This window comes from Bubalus bubalis, chromosome 4, assembly GCF_019923935.1.
Source record: "Bubalus bubalis isolate 160015118507 breed Murrah chromosome 4, NDDB_SH_1, whole genome shotgun sequence".
NCBI classification, from domain to species: domain Eukaryota; kingdom Metazoa; phylum Chordata; class Mammalia; order Artiodactyla; family Bovidae; genus Bubalus; species Bubalus bubalis.
Window position 1 is genome coordinate 31,470,453 of NC_059160.1, and position 18,413 is coordinate 31,488,865.

Genomic DNA, 18,413 nt, shown 5'->3' on the forward strand with positions numbered 1-18,413 from the left:
GGGCAGTCCCCAAAGCAAAAGCTTATCCCTTGCCCTGGACCTGCAGACAGGGTATTCTCAGTGTTTGTGCTTTCAGAAAAGCAGGCAGTCCTGGTTGGAACTCACAACTAAGGGGCAAAGCAGCACATATATGGAGAGTGATAGAGATGCCAGCTTAGAATATGCACCACTAGTTTCCACATCCATAGACAAACCTATATCATTCACTAAATACTGGTAGTTAATGGACTTCCCTGGTGGCTCAGATGGTAAAGAAACTTCCTACAATGCAGGAGACCTGGGTTCGATTCTTGGGTGGGGAAGATCCCCCAAAGAAGGCTACCCACTCCAGTATTCTTGCCTGGAGAATTCCATGGACAGAGGAGCCTGGCGGGTTACAGGCTATAATCCATTGGGTTGCAAAGGGCTGGACATGACTGAGTGACGAACAATGGTATATGTTTAGGAATATCACACTTTAAAGGACAATTTTTATCTTTAAGAAAGGGCCAGAGCCCCTTGCATCTCCATGCATTTAGAAGAAAATAAACTTAATGAGCTGTTTAATATCCGCTGTTCATTTCCTTCAAAAAATTAGTTCTTCAATACCCATATCATAGTTATTTTTAAAAATCTGGCTTCTAAAATTAAAAAAAAAATCTGGCTTATAAACCCATAAATAGGATATTATAAATATTGCCTTGATATTCTAAAATGATGCTTATTTTTAAAAATGTTGAAAAACTTGGCCTATAGAAGTAAACATATCTGGTGTTTATTCCATTACTCCAAATTAATTTCTGCTTGACAAAGTGTCAACTGCCATAGCATTGATGAAATTTTCAAAATGCTCCAGAGAAATAAACCTCAACAAGAGTGAAGTATAGATTACTTTCATTAAAAAATGCCACTCACTATTTTGGGGCATGAGGGCTTCTTTTTAGAAACCCGAAAAAGTTATCTTTTGAAGTTATTCCATAATTTTCAGTGGCAGTTAACAAAAATAACAGAACAACTTTTATCAGGGAAGGAAAAATAGTTACTCAATACATTCATTTATTTATTTATTGGCTGCACCACACAGTGTGGGGATCACAGCTCCCTGACCAGGGGTCAAATCTGTGCCCCCTACATTAGAAGTCAGTGTCTTAACCCATGGACCACCAGCAAAGCTCCAATTACTCTTAATGGTTGTTGTTGTTTAGCTGCTAAGTCCTGACGACTATTTGCAACCCCATTGACTGTGCCCACCAGGCTCCTCTGTCCATAGGATTTCTCAGGTAAGAATACTGGAGTGGGTTCCCATTTCCTTCTCTAGGGGATCTTCCCAACCCAGGGATCAAACCCACATCTCTTGCATTGGCAGGTGGATTCTTTTCCACTGAGCCACCTGGAAAGCCCAACAGAGCTGATGAAGCTTTTAACAGAGTTGAGGAGTATTATGCAAAGGATGCACCACAAGTTGGCTCTCCCTCTTATGAGTCTGGTAAAAGGAGTTGGTCCCACAGTATTTGGTCCTTTCCCACAAATTTCTGTGTCTGGGGAAAGAGCTCTTGGTATCCTGGTGGCCACCTCCACATTGGGGGGTCTTGAAATGAGCAATGGGTAAAAGACGTACAAGTAAACAGAAAAGTATTCAATGAATGTAGAAAAGCAGAAGTCAGGTGAGATAACATAATTTTTTGGTGAAAATATACAAATTATGCTCAAGAAATCTTCCAGCTGTCAACTAACTATGACCACCCATCAGTACCATGCCTCATGCAGAGCAGAGAAAAATAGTCTTCAGAGTAGGCAAGGGTCTGCTTTCCCCCCTTTTAACCTGCCTTTTTAAAGGGAGCAAGAAGCTCTTTCTCCCCATCTTTCCAGTGAGAAAATTCTTGAAAATGTTATAAAATCATTTTTCAAGTTAGCCAATTTTCTCAAGTCTCCCTGTAGGCAACTCCAGGGCAGAAGGATTCACAGAGTTCACTGGGAAAGTGAAAGTGCTATCTCTTTACTTAGGCCCAGTCTACAGAAGCAGAGCCTTGATGGGGAATCATTTCCAGCTACCTTGAGAAAGCTGCACTTCACAAGGTGCTCTTTCTAATATTTTTATATATTTGTTTGGCTGTGCTGGGTCTGTGATGCAGCAGGCAAGATCTTTGACCTTCATTGCAGAACACAAAATCTTTAGTTGTGGCATGCAAACTCTTAGTTGCAGAATATGGGATCTAGTTCCCAGACTGGAGATCGAACCTGGGTCCCCTGCATTCGGAGCATGGCGTCTTAGCCACTGGACCACCAGGGAAGTCCCAAGGATATACTTTCTCCCAAGCATCATTCACAAAACCAGAAGCACAAGCAAGCACTTCACACATAACTCCTATGACTCAACTGTTAAAAACTTAAGTAATTATTGAGCGATGCTCTCTTCAGGGCAGGTAGGGGACACTATGTGTGCGGTACTTTAAGGACAGTTACAGAACATCTCCAAGGAGCAGTGAAATTGGTCCTTAGGACAGAGGTAAATCTGGGTACAGGTTTTCTCTCATACTTACAGCTACTGTAACAATGGTGTGGTCTGCAAAAGCTGTCAAGGCCACTTTCTGCCTGACCACTCTCTCTGGTGCACTGATACATTTGAAAATATATGCAAATACCTCATTTGTATTGAGCACAACAGAAGAACCCAGTTGAACTGATTTGTATAATAACACCTTGTAGTTAGTTCCCTCCCCCATTCCTCCCCTTTAATCTGCATTCTTCTTGCCTTACTGTGGGGGAGGTGGCTAAGATAACTACCAGAGAATGGGATACTTGGCAGGGTAGCTCCTGAGGTTTACTTGTTGGTCATCACCAAAGTGGAAAAGAGGCCATTCTTGAGAGCAAGCAAGTTTGGAACAGTATCACACTCTACTAATATACCCTCAGATAAGACTAAAACAAGGCCTGCATCCAAAATAGAAGAGACACGGTGCTGGAGAGAAAAGAAAAATGGAAAGGAAAGAAGAGAATCAGCAAGAGGGAAATGTCCAAGCAATTCATTTTAAAAAGAGTTTTGTTAAATTTTAAGCCTGTCAGTAAGAACCCATCCATCTGCAAAGAGGAAGAGACAAAACCATGGCCTCTTTGCAGTAACTTATAATGGGCATTACAAACACTTAAGCAAGTTTTCAATTTGATTGGGGCTATCTAAAAATCAGAGAAAGTATCTGCTCGTATCTCACGGCCTTCTTTTTGCAAACGGCTGAGTAAACAGGAACACAGAAATTAAGTGTAAATAGTATCAGCAATCAAACTGATGAATTTTGGTTCTGAAACTGATCATCATACAATTCGATTATTCAAAAAAGAATCATCCCATATGAACTACCGTCTGTATCTGGTGAAATAGTCCAGGCCATGACCTGCTGGAATTTTGAAATTTAGAATGCTCTTTCATTGTAAACTAGGAGAGGAAGGTAGAGCAGACAGCTTGGGGAAAAAACAGTGTAATGGCATTCAAAGCATAGCATTTTTTTTTTTTTTTTTTTTTTTTGGCACAGATACCGAAATATTAGCAGAGAAATGATTCAACATAAGTATACTTTTAATTGCCCCCAAATAAAGAATACTGAATCTTCAAACAGCAACCAAAGAGGAGTAAATCAGCACTCTCCTGTACTTACAGCTATGGTAACAACGGTGCGATCTGCGAAAGCTGTCATGACCACTTTCTGCAAAATGTTTTCCTGCCAAAAAATAAATAGAGTCTGAATTTTCTCTGGACTCCTTTCTGTTGCCAAAGTATTTTGTTCCCAAGAACAATGCTTCAACATGCCCAATCTCTTCTGAGAATTCTCACTCCTGTCTTCTGCAGAAGGTCTAACAGAGAGCAGTGCCCAGCAGGGAGCTCAGGCTGGGTTCTGTAGTGTCTTCAAAAGGCAAAGAAAACTCGGTTGGTCAACTAGGAATGACTGATAGATTTATTGCCAGGAAAATGAATGAGGAAAATGAAACCAAATGGGTGGAGAAATGCTCACTTAAGGTTATGCCACAAAAAGGATGTATTCAAAACTAATATAACCCTAAAACAGTGTTAAGTTTGGGGTCAGAAACGGAGAAAATAAAATACATGCCAAAAATTTGGATTTTGACCCATAAAAGTACATTCCTGGCAGGAACTGTTTTTATTCCCACCACAAACCATTGTTGTTGTTCAGTCGCCAAGTCACGTCTGACTCTGCGACCCCATGAACTGCAGCATGCCAGGCTTCCTGTCCTTCACCATCTCCGAGTTTGCTCACACTCATGTCTATTGAGTCAGTGATGCCATTCAACTATCTCATATTCTGTCGTCCCCTTCTCCTCTTGCCCTCCAACTTTCCCAGCATTGGGGTCTTTTCCAGTGATTTGGCTCTTCGCGTCAGGTGGCCAAAATATTGGAGCTTCAGCATCAGTCCTTCCAATGAATATTCAGGGGTGATTTCCTTTAGGATTGACTGGTTTGATGTCCTTGCTGTCCAAGGGACTCTCAAGAGTTTTCTCCAGTACCACAGTTTGAAAACATTAATTCTTCAGTGCTAAGCCTTCTTTATGGTCCAAACTGTTATTATATTTTAAAAGATATCAGGGGTAAAGATTCTTCCTCTCACCTCAATAAAAAGGCTCAATTACCTAAATCTTTATGTGAAGTTGTTATTTCTTCCAATCACATGGCTTATTGCCAATTAATTCATTCTTATTCTCCCCTTTTTTCTCTCTCTCATTTCTACTGAGGCAGTACTATCCTTATAATAACTCACAATATTATCAGAACTTAGTAATTAATACTAATTTTAATGTAGTTACATTTAGTGAAATGGCTTCATTAGAAACAACTTCATTGCTTTAAATTATCTTAACTTGGAGAAGACACATAACTTCATATAGATACTTTAACTGATTGCACTCTATGCTTGGTCGCTCAGTCTGATTCTTTGCAACTCTATGGGCTGTAGCCCACCAGCCTCCTTCTGTCCATGTGATTTTCCAGGCAAGAATACTGGAGTGGGTTGCCTCCTCCAGGGGATCTCCTCTACCCAGGGATCAAACCCCCATGTCTTTTGTCTCTTCATTGCAGGCGGATTCTTTACCACTGAGCCACAGGGGGAAGCCCAGTTTAACTAATTAGTCTTACTTAATACAAAGAAGGACAGGGAAGCCTGGTGTGCTGCAGTTCATGGGATCACAAAGAGCTGGACACAACTTAGTGACTGAACAACAACAACAATACAAAGAAATGATGTCAAATTAACATCTCCATATATAATTGGTTCTTAATAATCTTGAAGCTGTTTCACCTTTTTGGATAGTTTTATTCAATCTAAAGTGTACAGCAAGAAAAGAAATAAGATTTTTTTTTTGTCCTTTCTGATGCCAAACTTTTAATATCAAGTTCATTTTATAAGAACAACATTAATAGATAGCTCATAACATTTGCAGTTCAATGTGACATTTTCCCTACTCAGTCACAACCTTCCAAACAGATCCTTCTTGGACATATTTGATACTTTAAAAATTTTTAATTTTCATTTTATATTGGAGTACAGTTGATTTGTAATGTTGTGTTAGTTTCAAGTATACAGCTAAGTCATTCAGTTATACATATACATATATCCACTCTTTTTCAGATTTTTTCCCTTTTTAGGTTATTACAGAATACTGAGTAGTGTTCCCTGTGCTATACAGTAGGTCCTTTTTGATTATCTGTTTTATATATAGTAGTGTGTATATGTTAATCCTAAACTCCTAATTTATCTCTCCCCTTATTTGATACTTTTAAATGATCTCTTTCAAAAGGGAAAGTTTCTGCCTTATTATCTTCAATACATTGAGAGGGCCATTATTAATTCTAGCCGGTATTAATTTTAGTGAATCCCTCTTCAAATTGCATTAGAAGATGATTGGTTTTGATTATCAATAGATTCTATTAAACAGTGATTTGCATATTTCATTTTAGAACTTCCATGGCAACACACCTGAATACTTGAATACAGCAGTCTCATCAACTGAGCCCTGGAATTTTACTCTCATGAGGATTAATCACAAAGTGATGGCAAATTTATTTGATGCTTATTGGACAACAGGAGCTTCTTTAAAACAAAAGTCAAGTCTCCTTTATTGAAATTCTCAATGTGCTATATACCACTGGTTGATCAATGAGGTAGCTGAGAAGACACTGAAAACAATAGCCCTGAGGATATTCAGAACCCAGTCAGGAAAAATAAATTGTAATTTTTGCACGCATTTTTTCGACTCATCAATTGAAAGCAGCTTAGATGATGCACTCACTGTGGCCATGTCGATGGAAGCCGTTGCTTCATCCATGATGAGAATACTGCTTTTGCGGACAAAGGCCCTGGCAAGGCAGAACAGCTGTCTCTGTCCAACACTAAAATTCTCCCCACCTTCAGTGACAACTGCATCTAAATAAAAAAAAAGCAAAGACTTCACTAAAGAAATGATATTAACATTTTCCTTAGGCAACATAGTGGAAAACACATTATGTCCTATAAAAACCTATTGATATCACTTTGTACTGGTGCAAGGATTTCATTTTGGAAAAAGCAAAGAAAAACTTTACTTGGGGAAAATGAAGATGATCCTGGGCCATCTTATGTCTGACAATAGGTGGTAAATTGTCTCCTTATAGTAGGACATAAAGTACTGTTAAACATTTTAAAGACTGGAAGACCTTTGGGATGATTTAATTATCTGATGTAATTATCCAAGGCCCAGAGAAATAAAATGACTTGCCCAAGATGACACAGCTAACTGGTAGTAGAGCTTAGTGAGAAACAGAATGTTCTCAATTCCAATACCTATTCTCTTTCCATTATATCGTCCCCTTGGACTCTAAGCTCCAAGTCGGTAGGGACTTATTAATGAATCCCCAGTACTTATCACCCAGCATCTGACATAGTAGCTGAAAAGAAAACCTTGTTGCGTGGATAAGTGAGTTATGTCCTCATTATAGTTTCCTTTTTTTGGGTTTTCAATCATATTTTATAAACTACTGCTGTGAGTTTAGCTTAAATGCTATTTCCAAAATGATCTATTTTATTAGGATTCAAACACACTGTAGTAGGGCTCCGAGGGGCAATTTCTATTGATTATTGTCTCACTGCTTCAAATTCTTATAATTTCTCATGCTTGGGGGCTACACATCTATTCTCCAAATTTTAATGTATATAATAAATAAAAAGGAAGCATGAAATGATGAATGTTATTCACTAGAGCTGGTCTGAACCAGATCATTAGCAAACCATTGATGAAATCTTTATTAAGACAATGAGCATAAACAATATTCAATTACAGAGTATAAATATAATTCTTTGTTGCTTACACTGTTCCATAATTTCCAAATACTATGCCCACAATTCAAAACAGGTACATGCAGGTCTCGTATTAGTGAGGAAAACTATATAGATATAATTATCTTTCCAAGTACTAATGGGGGAAGGGCAGAGTCTGAAAATCACTAGGGGAAAAAGGTCTACAAGCATTATCTCAAGTAGGCTTTTCAATTTTTCAAGTGCTTGCTGGACTTTCCAGAGGAGACATCAAAAATTATTATGGGAAAGTTCATCCAGACCTCTGGAATTATTCCCATTGTCTGACACTGGCAAGGTCAATAAAAATATCCTTAAAGACATGCTGTCTCCACCTTTGTGGGATGTCTTTTCCTTCTGACTGAATTATAATCATAAAAGGTATTGTTTTCGAGTAGGCCCCACTTCCCAAATAAGCTAACAAATAAATATAATTTATTCTGTAGGTTGATAAACTAGATGGCAACAATACAATCAATTTGGCAACTACACATTAAGCATTAAAATTAGAATATCAACCATTATCTTTCTGATGCTTTCTTAAATGAGTTTAGACTTTAAGGAAACAGAAGTCCAAAACTTTCATGAATGAAAGACTATATCATGAACTCTCCCTTGTTTAATTAATCATGTTTTTCTTTCATTATTCACGTTGCTCTTTGTTTTTGTTATCAATTATTTATCAGAAATTACACTACATGGCAAATAGATGGGGAAACAGTGGCTGACTTTATTTTGGGGGCTCTAAAATCACTGCAGATGGTGACTGCAGCCATGAAATTAAAAGACGCTTATTCCTTGGAAGGAAAGTTATGACCAACCTAGACAGTATATTAAAAAGCAGACCTTTGCCAACAAAGGTCCGTCTAGTCAAGGCTATTGTTTTTCCAGTAGTCATGTATGGATGTGAGAGTGGGGCTATAAAGAAAGCTGAGAACTGAAGAATTGATGCTTTTGAATTGTGGTGTTGGAGAAGACTCTTGAGAGTCCCTTGGACTGCAAGGAGATCCAACCGGTCCATCCTATAGATTAGTCCTGGGTGTTCATTGGAAGGACTGATGCTGAAGCTGAAACTCCAATACTTTGGCAACCTGATGTGAAGAGCTGACTCATTGGAAAAGACCCTGCTGCTGGGAAAGATTGAAGGCAGGAAGAAAAGGGGATGACAGAGGATGAGATGGTTGGATGGCATCACCAACTTAATAGACATGAGTTTGCGTAAACTCCGGGAGCTGAGGAGACAGGGAGGCCTGGCATGCTGCTGTCAATGGGGTCACAAAGAGTCGGACACGACTGGGTGACTGAACTGAACTGATGCCACCTCTGGGACTGAATTCATATCAGGGATCTAGAAAGATTCCATATGCCATGGAGCAACTAAGCCCATGTCCCACAACTACTGAGTCTGTGCTCTAGAGCCTGAGAGCTGTGACTACCGAAGTCCTCGCACTCTAAGGTCTGTACTCCCCAAGAGAAGCCACTGCGGTGAGAAGCTGGAGAACCACAACTAGAGAATAGCACCCACTTGCCACAACTAGAGAAAAGTCTGTGCAGAAACAAAGACTCAGCACAGCCAAAAATAAACAAAAATAAATATAAGGAGCTTTAGTGCTAGAATTATGTGATTCTAGAATAAAATGTAGATATGTAGAATTCATTGCAGATATAAAAAAATTAATGCATCATTTAGAAGATATACCTAGACCTCCTGGTAGGGATTTGACCATGTTCTTCAACTGAGCAATTTCAAGAGCTTCCCAGAGTCTGTCATCCGTGCATTTGCATTCCGGATCTAAATTAAATCTGTAGGGAAAAAAATCAGTTAGTGAATAAATTTTTAAAATGACTGTTTAACGAGTGCTTGCTTATTGCTGTTCTTCCCTAAAGATGGAAATCCTATTTGTTTTGGTTATTGCTGTATGCCCAGGATCTACAACAGTGCTTAGGATAGAACAGGCATTCACTTCATGCCTTAATATTCTTAAATTTATTAAAAAATTTTTTATTGGAATATAGTTGCTTTACAATGTTGTTAGATTCTGCAAAGTGAATTTACTATATGTATATGTATATGTATATATCCCTTCTTTTTCAGATTAACTTCTCATTTAGGTCACCACAGAGAACTGAGTAGAGAAAAATCGTAATTCCCAAAGATACATGCACCCCAATGTTCACTGCAGGACCATTTACAATATCCAGAACATGGAAGCAATCTAAATGTCCATCAACAAAGAAATGGATAAAGAACATGTGGCACATATACACAATGGAATATTACTCAGCCATAAAAGGAACGAAATTGTGTCATTTCCAGAAATACTGATGGACCTAGAGACTTGGACAGAGTAAAGTAAGTCATATTATGTTTAATGTAACTTGAATAGTATCTAGCTAATTATCCCTACAGAACTAATGTTAAATACGTAAATCTATATGGAAATACACAGTGCTATTTCAGATGAGTTATGCTGTATCAACTACAATAACAGAATTCATAATAAATATATTCAAAGATAGAGATTTCTATCATATTGCTAAATAATCTGGCACATCTAGAAGTTTTAACTAAAGTAATTTTACAATGTGGCTCAGATCATGAACTCCTTATTACAAAATTCAGGCTTAAATTGAAGAAAGTCTTCCTGATAGCTCAGTTGGTAAAGAATCTGCCTGCAATGCAGGAGACCCCGGTTTGATTCCTGGGTCAGGAAGATCCACTGGAGATGGGATAGGCTCCCTACTCCAGTATTCTTGGGCTTCTGTTGTGGCTCAGCTGGTATAGAATCTGCCTGCAGTGTGGGAGACCTGGGTTCGATTCTTGGGTTGGGAAGATCCCCTGGAGAAGGGAAAGGCTACCACTCCAGTATTCTGGCCTGGAGAATTCCATGGACTGTGTAGTCTATGGCATCTCAGAGTCGGACACAACTGAGTGACTTTCACTCACTTCACTCACTTCTTCAGGGAAAAATGCTAGACCATTTAGGTATGATCTAAATCAAATCCCTTATGATTTTATAGTGCAGGTGACAAAGAGATTCAAGAGATTAGATCTGGTAGACAGAGTGCCTGAAGAACTATGGACAGAGGTTTGTAACACTGTACAGGAGGCAGTGACCAAATCATCTCCAAGAAATAAATGCAAGGCAAAATGATTGTCTGAGAAGGCCTTACAAGTAGCTGAGAAATGAAGAGAAATGAAAGGAAAAGGAGAAAGGGGAAGATATACTTAACTGAATGCTGAGTTCCAAAGAACAGCAAGCAGAGATAAGGAAGCATTTTTAAGTGAATAATGCAAATAAAGGAAAACAATAGAATGGGAAAGACTGGAGATCTCTTCAAGAAAATTAGAGATACCAAGGGAACATTTCATGCAAAGATGGACACAATAAAGGACAGAAATGGCAAGGACCCAACAGAAGCAGAAGAGATTAAGAAAAGGTGGCAAGAATACACAGAAGAACTTTATAAAAAAATTCTGAATGACTCAGATAACCACTAAGGTGTGGTCGCTCACCTAGAGCCAGACACCCTGGAGTGTGAAGTCAAGTGGGCCTTAGGAAGCATCACTATGAACAAAGCTAGTGGAGGGGATGGAATTCCAGCTGAGCTATTTCAAATCCTAGAAGATTATGCTGTGAAAGTGCTGCACTCAATATGCCAGCAAATTTGGAAAACTCAGCAAGGACCACAGGACTGGAAAAGGTGAGTTTTCATTCCAATCCCAAAGAAAGACAATGCAAAAGAATGTTCTGTACAATTGTGCTCATTTCACACGCCAGCAAGGTAATGCTCAAAACCCTTCAAGCTAGGCTTTGACAGGACATGAACTGAGAAATTCCAGATATACAAGCTGGATTTAGAAAAGGCAGAGGAACCACAGATCAAATTGTCAACATCCGCTGGATTATAGAGAAAGCAAGGGAATTCAAGGAAAACATCTGCTTCATTGACTATGCTAAAACCTTGGACTGTGTGGATCACAATAAACCGTGGAAAACTCTTAAAAAGATAGGAATACCAGGCCACTTTACCTGCCTCCTGAGAAGCCTGTATGCAGGTCAAGAAGCAACAGGTATAACCAGACATGGAACAATGGACTTATGCAAAACTGAGAAAGGACTACATCGAGACTGTATATTGTCACTCTACTTATTTAACTGACATGCAGAGTACATCATGCAAAATGATGGGGTGGATGAATCACAAGCTGGAATCAAGACTATTGGGAGAAATGTTAACAATGTCAGATATGCAGATGATACCACCCTTATGGCAGAAAGTGAAAAGCAACTAAAGAGCATCATAATCAGGGTAAAAAAGGAGAGTGAAAAAGCTTGCTTAAATCTCAACATTCAAAAAACTAAGATCAGAACATCTAATCCCATCACTTTATGTCAAATAGATGGGGAAAAAGTGTAAACAGTGGCAGATTTTATTTTCTTGGGTTCCAAAAATCACTGCAGATGGTGACTGCAGCCATGAAATTAAAAGACATTTGCTTTTTGGAAGGAAAGCTATGACAAACCTAGACAGCATATTAAAAAGCAGAGACATCACTTTGCCAACAAAGTCAAATGTATAGTTTTTTCCAGTAGTCATGTATAGATGTGAAAGTTGGACCCTAAAGAAAGCTGAGTGCTGAAGGACTGATGCTTTCAAATTGTGGTGCTAGAGAAGGCACTTGAGAGTCCCTTGGATTGCAAGGAGCCAGTCAATCCTCAAAGAAATCAACCGTGAATATTCATTGGAAGGACTGAAGCTGAAGCTTCAATACTTTGGTCACCTGATGTGAAGAGCTGACTCAGCGGAAAATACCCTGAGGCTGGAAAGATTGCAGGCAAAAGGAGAAGAGAGAGGCAGAGGATGAAATAGTTGGATGGCATCACCGACTCAATGGAATAGAATTTGAGAAAACTCTGGGAGATAGTGGAGGACAAAGGAGCCTGGAGTGTTACTGTCCATGGGGTGACAAAGAGTTGGACAGAATTTAGCAACTAAATAACAACAATTTTACTATTAAATACTGAACAATCTTGCACACATTTTCTCTTTGAGACAAGGAATATTTAGTAAAAGGTGACAAATACTTTGCAGTGAAGTATATGGAGTAGAGGAGCAAGAGAGAAAAGAGACTGGATGGAATGATAGACATGATCTGATGGACAGTAACAGTGGACTCTAGAGTCAGACAAACTTTATTCGGAATGGCAGTTCTACCACCAACTAAATGTATGAACATGGCTAAGCCACAGCTTCTCTGAGATTCAAAATCCTCATCTGTAAAATGGGGACAATAATATAAACACTAGAGCAGTGCTGTGAGGACTCAGCAAAGAGTAGATACCTCCATTCTCTTTCTCTCTTTTCTTTCATGAGAAACTGCAAACCAGGCATGGAGAAGAATGTGGCAGCTTCTTCAGAGCAATTTTGGTGGGAAGAAAAATTGTGAGGGGTGGAAGAGAATCAAGGTATTTACCAAACTTAGTATCTGTTGAGCTCAAATTAGACACACAAGAGACAGGCAGGACATCTGTAGGATGGACACCTCAAAAATGTCTGCCAAGAACAGAGGGAAGGGTGGTGTTTGTGGAGTTGAACAGAAGAGATGAACTTTGGGGGCATACATAAAGGATGGGCATGAGTTTGAGCAAACTCCAGGAGATGGTGAAGGACAGGGAAGCCTAGCATGCTGCAGTCCATGAGGTCACAAAGAGTTAGACCTGACTGAACGACTGAGCAACAACAAGGGATGGGCTTCTTTAGGTTAATCCAGCCATTCTAAGTGCCTCAATCCAAACTGTGGGACAGAACATTTGACCTCATCATCCTGGTGACGACCTTTCACATCTACCTGAAAAGCAACTCTGAGAAAAACCCTCCTATGAGCCAAAGGATAAATACTGAGGCACATGAGTTTCTGTTGAACACATTACCTACCGAATAGAACCGCTGAAGAGTATGGGATCCTGCAGAATGATTGAAAGCCTAGAACGTAGTGTGTGCAGCGGCAGTTTGGAAATGTCTATCCCATCAATGACAATCTTTCCTGTTAAAGAAAAACAAAAATGGCAAGTCTGTCATAAAACCACAAGTAAAATAATATTTGTTTACCAATTGGAAGTGCTTTCCTAGTTCAGGATTGAAATTCAGAAGATGATGCTTTCCATGTAAGTATGATCTGATATGCCTCTAAGAAAAATAGGTATTTTGGCGATATTTTCTTTCTTATGTATTATATTTTCTCCTAAAGGGATTTCCACTTTTTACTGTTTATGTGGTTCATACAAACCAAAGGTACTCTTTTCCCTCAGTGGTCTTCTTTACAGTATTCCTTTATACTGTTCCCAGCTCTATTTTCCTTCATAGGACATTCTATTATACACATTTATTGATCTTTTGGGGGCTTCCCTGGTAGCTCAGTTGGTAAAGAATCCACCTGCAATGCAGGAGACCTAGGTTCAGTCTCTGGGTGGGGAAGATCACCTGGAGAAGGAAATGGCAACCCACTCCAGTATTCTTGTCTGGAAAATCCCATGGACAGAGGAGCCTGGCAGGCTACAATGGGGTTGCAAAGAGTCAGACATGACTTAGCGACTAAACCACCACCATAGATCTTTTTAATTGTGTGGCTCAGACAGTAAAGAATTTGCCTGTAATGTGGGAGACCTGGGTTCGATCCCTGGGTTGGGAAGATCCTCTGGAGGAGGGCATGGCAAGCCACTCCAGTATTCTTGCCTGGAGTATCCCCATGGACAGAGGAGTCTGGAGCTACAGTTCATGGCATCACAAAGAGTCAGACACAACTGAGCGACTAAGCATAGCACTCTCCCCAAACTAGAATATCAGGTTATTGAAGATGGACATTTTTGTCTGTCTTATTCACTTGTTTATTTATTTACTTATATATTTCAAAAATCTTTTTACTTTGTAGTGGGGTATGGCTGATTAACAATATCATGTTATATTTATTTATTTTTAATATTTGTTTTCATTTATTTTTTGGCCACACCAAGTGACATTCTGGCTCTCAGTTCCGTGGCCAGGGACGGAAACTGTGCCCTCTGTAATGGATGTTCAGATGCTTAACCACTGGACTGTCCATGTTAATCGCTCAGTCATGTCCAACTCTTTGCAACTCTTTGCAACTCTTTGCAACTGTAGACTGCCAGCCTCCTCTGTCCATGGAATTCTCCAGGCAAGAATACTGGAGTGCATTGCTATTCCCTTCTCCAGGGGGTCTTCTTGATCCAGGGATCGAACCCAGGTCTCCTGCATTGCAGGCAGATTCTTTACAATCTGAGCCACCAGGGAAGCCCCAAGAAGAAAGGCTTCCCTGACCAGGAAACAAACCTGGGCCACAATGGTGAGGGCATCTATTTCTAACCACTAGACCACCATCAGAGAAGTCTCTTTGCTCATTTATTGATTGAGGAGTACAGTACAGTACAAGTAAGAAAGAAAATTCTATGACATAGGTATCAACTCTTAATAAATTTCACAGTACATGAACTTGTACAATCTTGATGACTCTTCCTTACTTTGATAGCTTTAGTTTATGATCTTGTTTTGTGCAAAGATAATATTGCTCTATGAGATAAGCATGCTAAGTGAAGGATGGCAGTTAGAGTCCCTTTGCTGGATTTAGATTCAAGAGCAGGTAAGGTGATTAGCTTAAACTTTCTTCTGGGTATAATATATTATCTATTAAAACCTCAATCGCTTAATGGTATTAAAAAGATAATCAGTCATCATAGTCCTCATGGGAGCTGAAATGATGTTTCTGAATTCATGAGACTATGGCTAATCTAATATGTTCCATCATAGTGACAGTTTTTTTAATGAAAAGTTTCAATCAACTGTCTTGGATCCTGTAATTGGATTATAATGCAAATCCCACAGAAAATCCTTAAAGGATCTGTGTATTATTACCAGCCATGGAAAGAGCAGGCTGCTCATCTAGAGGTGGATAGCTATCTCTTTGCTAAATCTAAGTCCCAAACCCTTCAATGACCACAGTTCAACTTTGTTGTTCATAAACTGACCTCTTTATTTCACTGAGTTGTTGTGTAGATTAAATAATGTAACCTGTCAAGTATAATAAAAATGTAAAGTACTACCACTATTATCACAATGATTAGAGATAATAATATTTAAGCAATTCTCGAGCTGATGGCTCCCCTTTCATTCAAGATGGCGTATGTGCTGGCCTATTTATAGGTCACTTAATAGACTAAATAATGTGACATATTTTTTCTAAAACAAATATTAGATTACTTCCATGTATGATACTATTAATAATTTTGCAGATGAATAAATATTTTTGTATATTGCCAGCGTGTCCTTGGCACTTTATTAGCAACGGCCACCTCTTCCCAAAACATCCAACATCATTAAACCACGTTATTAAGAAGATGATAATAAGAGTCATACACTAAAATTAAAATGTAGCTAATTTATCTCCTTTTTTCCTTTAATGGAAAGAAATGTGCTTTTAGTTTGTAGGAAATTAGACAGTCTTTTTCTCTCTTCCTTCTTGAAATGCCACTTCCATCTGCTGCTCTTCATAATGAGTGGCTTTGTTTTCATTTTACTAATTTAATAAAATTCTTTAACAATAATTTCTAGAGCTGAGTTTAGGGCTAATAATTTTATTTCTCCAGTTCCTTTTTTTCTTTACTCTTAAACTGTTTATTCGGGATGCATACATGCTCAGTTGTGTCTAACTCTTTGTGACCCCTTAGACTATAGCCTGCCAAGCTCCTCTGTCCATGGGATTCTCCAGGCAAAAATGCTGGAGTGGGTTGCCATTTCCACCTCCAGGGGATCAGGGATCAAACCCCTGTCTCCTGCATCTCCTTGCATTGGCAGGAAGATTCTTTACCACTGAGCCACCCAAGAAGCCCATTTATCTGGAATACCTGCCTCAAACCATGGTATGTAGGACACAATAGTAGTTGTAGTAGTAGTAATGCATGCTCAGTCGTGACAGACTCTTTGCAACCCCATGGATTGTAGCCCACCAGGCTCCTCTGTCCATGGGATTTTCCAGGCAAGAATACTGAAGTCATTCTAAATATATTTTATTATTGCAGGACTAGGTAAGTAGATAGCATATTTAAAAGCAGAGACATTACTTTGCCAACAAAGGTTCGTCTAGTCAAGGCTATGGTTTTTCCAGTGGTCATGTATGGATGTGAAGTTTGGACTGTGAAGAAAGCTGAGCACCGAAAAATTGATGCTTTTGAACTGTGGTGTTGGAGAAGACTCTTGAGAGTCCCTTGGACTGCAAGGAGATCCAACCAGTCCATTCTGAAGGAGATCAGTACTGGGTGTTCTTTGGAAGGACTGATGCTAAAGCTGAAAATCCAATACTTTGGCCACCTCATGCGAAGAGTTGACTCACTGGAAAAGACCCTGGTGCTGGGAGGGATTGGGGGCAGGAGGAGAAGGGGGCGCCAGAGGATGAGATGGCTGGATGGCATCACCGACTCAATGGACATGAGTTTGAGTAAACTCCAGGAGTTGGTGATGGACAGAGAGGCCTGGCATGCTGCAATTCATGGGGTCACAGAGTTGGACACAACTGAGCGGCTGAACTGAACTGAAGTAAGTAGACGTTGCTTTTTTTTTTTTTTTAAAGGAAGAGTATCACATGGCTAATGAAAAAGTTTAGTTAGTAACTCACCATCAAATATATCCACCATTCTGAAGAAAGCCAGAGATAATGATGACTTCCCACTGCCAGTGCGACCACATATGCCCACCTAAGAAAGCAACTGTCACTCAGAGAAAAGAGGACTCAGACAAAAGAAAAAAGTAGGCAAAGCATTTTTAACTTAGATAAGACACCATGATAAAACTGCAACTCTATTTAAACAGTTACATTAAAATTGTCGTTCTCCTCTCAGGTCTCCTTTCTGAGTTATCATTATTGAGATAACACAGGATCTTCATCAAGTCTTCATCAACTGTTTTCTACTTCTATGCGGTTGTGCTTTTTACCTCTGTGGCTTCATTTTTCCATTTAGTGTATCATTGACCTAATAAACAAGTACTCCACTTTGTCTCAGAAGTGATGATTTTATTATATAACAAGAAGTAAAATGAGTCCATTTTTATGCACACTTGCTCTTTTTACAATAACTAAAATAAATCATTGTGAGGCCAGAGCTAGTACAAACACAAAGGTTCTCAAGGGGACATCTGGAATGGTCATGAGCCAAAAGCTAGAAATTTTGAAAAACATGCCTGTTGTTCACTTTTCTGATCTTCATGGGAGATGAATGAATGGCAATACAGTTTAGAGAACGTATACTTTATCTGGATCCACTCTCTCCCTTTTCTCCTTTATGCACATAATTTGACCTATAAAGTGTAAGGAATATAATGGGAGCCCAGTGAGAAGATCCTTGGCTGACATGTCTAAGGAGCTCAAGTGGCAATGGGGTGGTTCCATCTGAGATTCTGTATGAATTAAATCAAATGACAGTGAACTCCATACCTTCTGCCCAGGTTTGATGTAAGCCTTTACATGCTTAAGAACAGGTTTTAGGTTATTTTCATATCTGACACACAGATCATGAATCTTGATCTCCCCTTCCTGAGGCCAATGTTCTGGAACTTGAGAAGGATCTGGAGGGTGGAGATGGAGTACAGGAAGAGAGACAGAGACACAGAAAGAGGCAGAAAGAAAAGCACACATACTTATATGCATTTATACATACACACATAATCATTGTTTCCTAAATTTAAGGTCATACTAAGCCTACTTCTGGGTTTAAAATTTCTTTAATTAAAAGATTATATTTATTTATTTGGATTTTGGCTGCATCGCGTGGCTTGAAATATCTTCGTTCCCCAAACAGGGATTGAACCCTGGCCCTTGGCAGTGGGAGCATGGAGCCCTATGCTCCATGGCCAGTGGTTTCACTGGCCATGGAATCACTGGACCACTAGGGAATTCCCATATGGGTTTTTTTTCTTTTAATTAACATTACATTCAGAGTAAAAGTCTCTTGTTAAGAACTTTAAAAATAGTTTTTGTGTGTTTGTTTTGGAGCATTAACTGGCATCACGTCTCTCAGCACTCTATTGCTC

General features: G+C 39.2%; 1 protein-coding gene and 1 long non-coding RNA gene across 8 annotated transcripts in view; one reads left to right on the plus strand and one right to left on the minus strand.

Moving 5' to 3' along the window:
* LOC123333211 overlaps positions 1-17,247 on the plus strand; it is a 42,540-nt gene extending 25,293 nt beyond the window's left edge. Inside the window, exons 2-3 of the long non-coding RNA XR_006550411.2 lie at positions 9,409-9,666; positions 16,957-17,247. This is a non-coding gene — a long non-coding RNA (uncharacterized LOC123333211). The remainder of the gene's footprint in view (positions 1-9,408; positions 9,667-16,956) is intronic.
* Positions 1-18,413, minus strand: part of ABCC9 (ATP binding cassette subfamily C member 9) — a 154,356-nt gene that overhangs the window by 3,827 nt on the left and 132,116 nt on the right. For 4 of the 7 annotated variants that reach the window (XM_006067642.4, XM_006067643.4, XM_025283380.3 and 1 more), the window contains 6 exons: positions 17,818-17,948; positions 17,002-17,080; positions 13,254-13,362; positions 9,013-9,116; positions 6,274-6,407; positions 3,630-3,692 (listed from right to left, as the gene is read on the minus strand). In XM_006067642.4, coding sequence (XP_006067704.1) covers positions 3,630-3,692; positions 6,274-6,407; positions 9,013-9,116; positions 13,254-13,362; positions 17,002-17,080; positions 17,818-17,948 — 620 coding nt within the window. Of the gene's footprint in view, positions 1-2,763; positions 2,939-3,629; positions 3,693-6,273; positions 6,408-9,012; positions 9,117-13,253; positions 13,363-17,001; positions 17,081-17,817; positions 17,949-18,413 lie in introns of all 7 variants that reach the window. The other 3 variants (XM_006067644.4, XM_044941233.2, XM_006067645.4) reach the window with 1 other exon arrangement.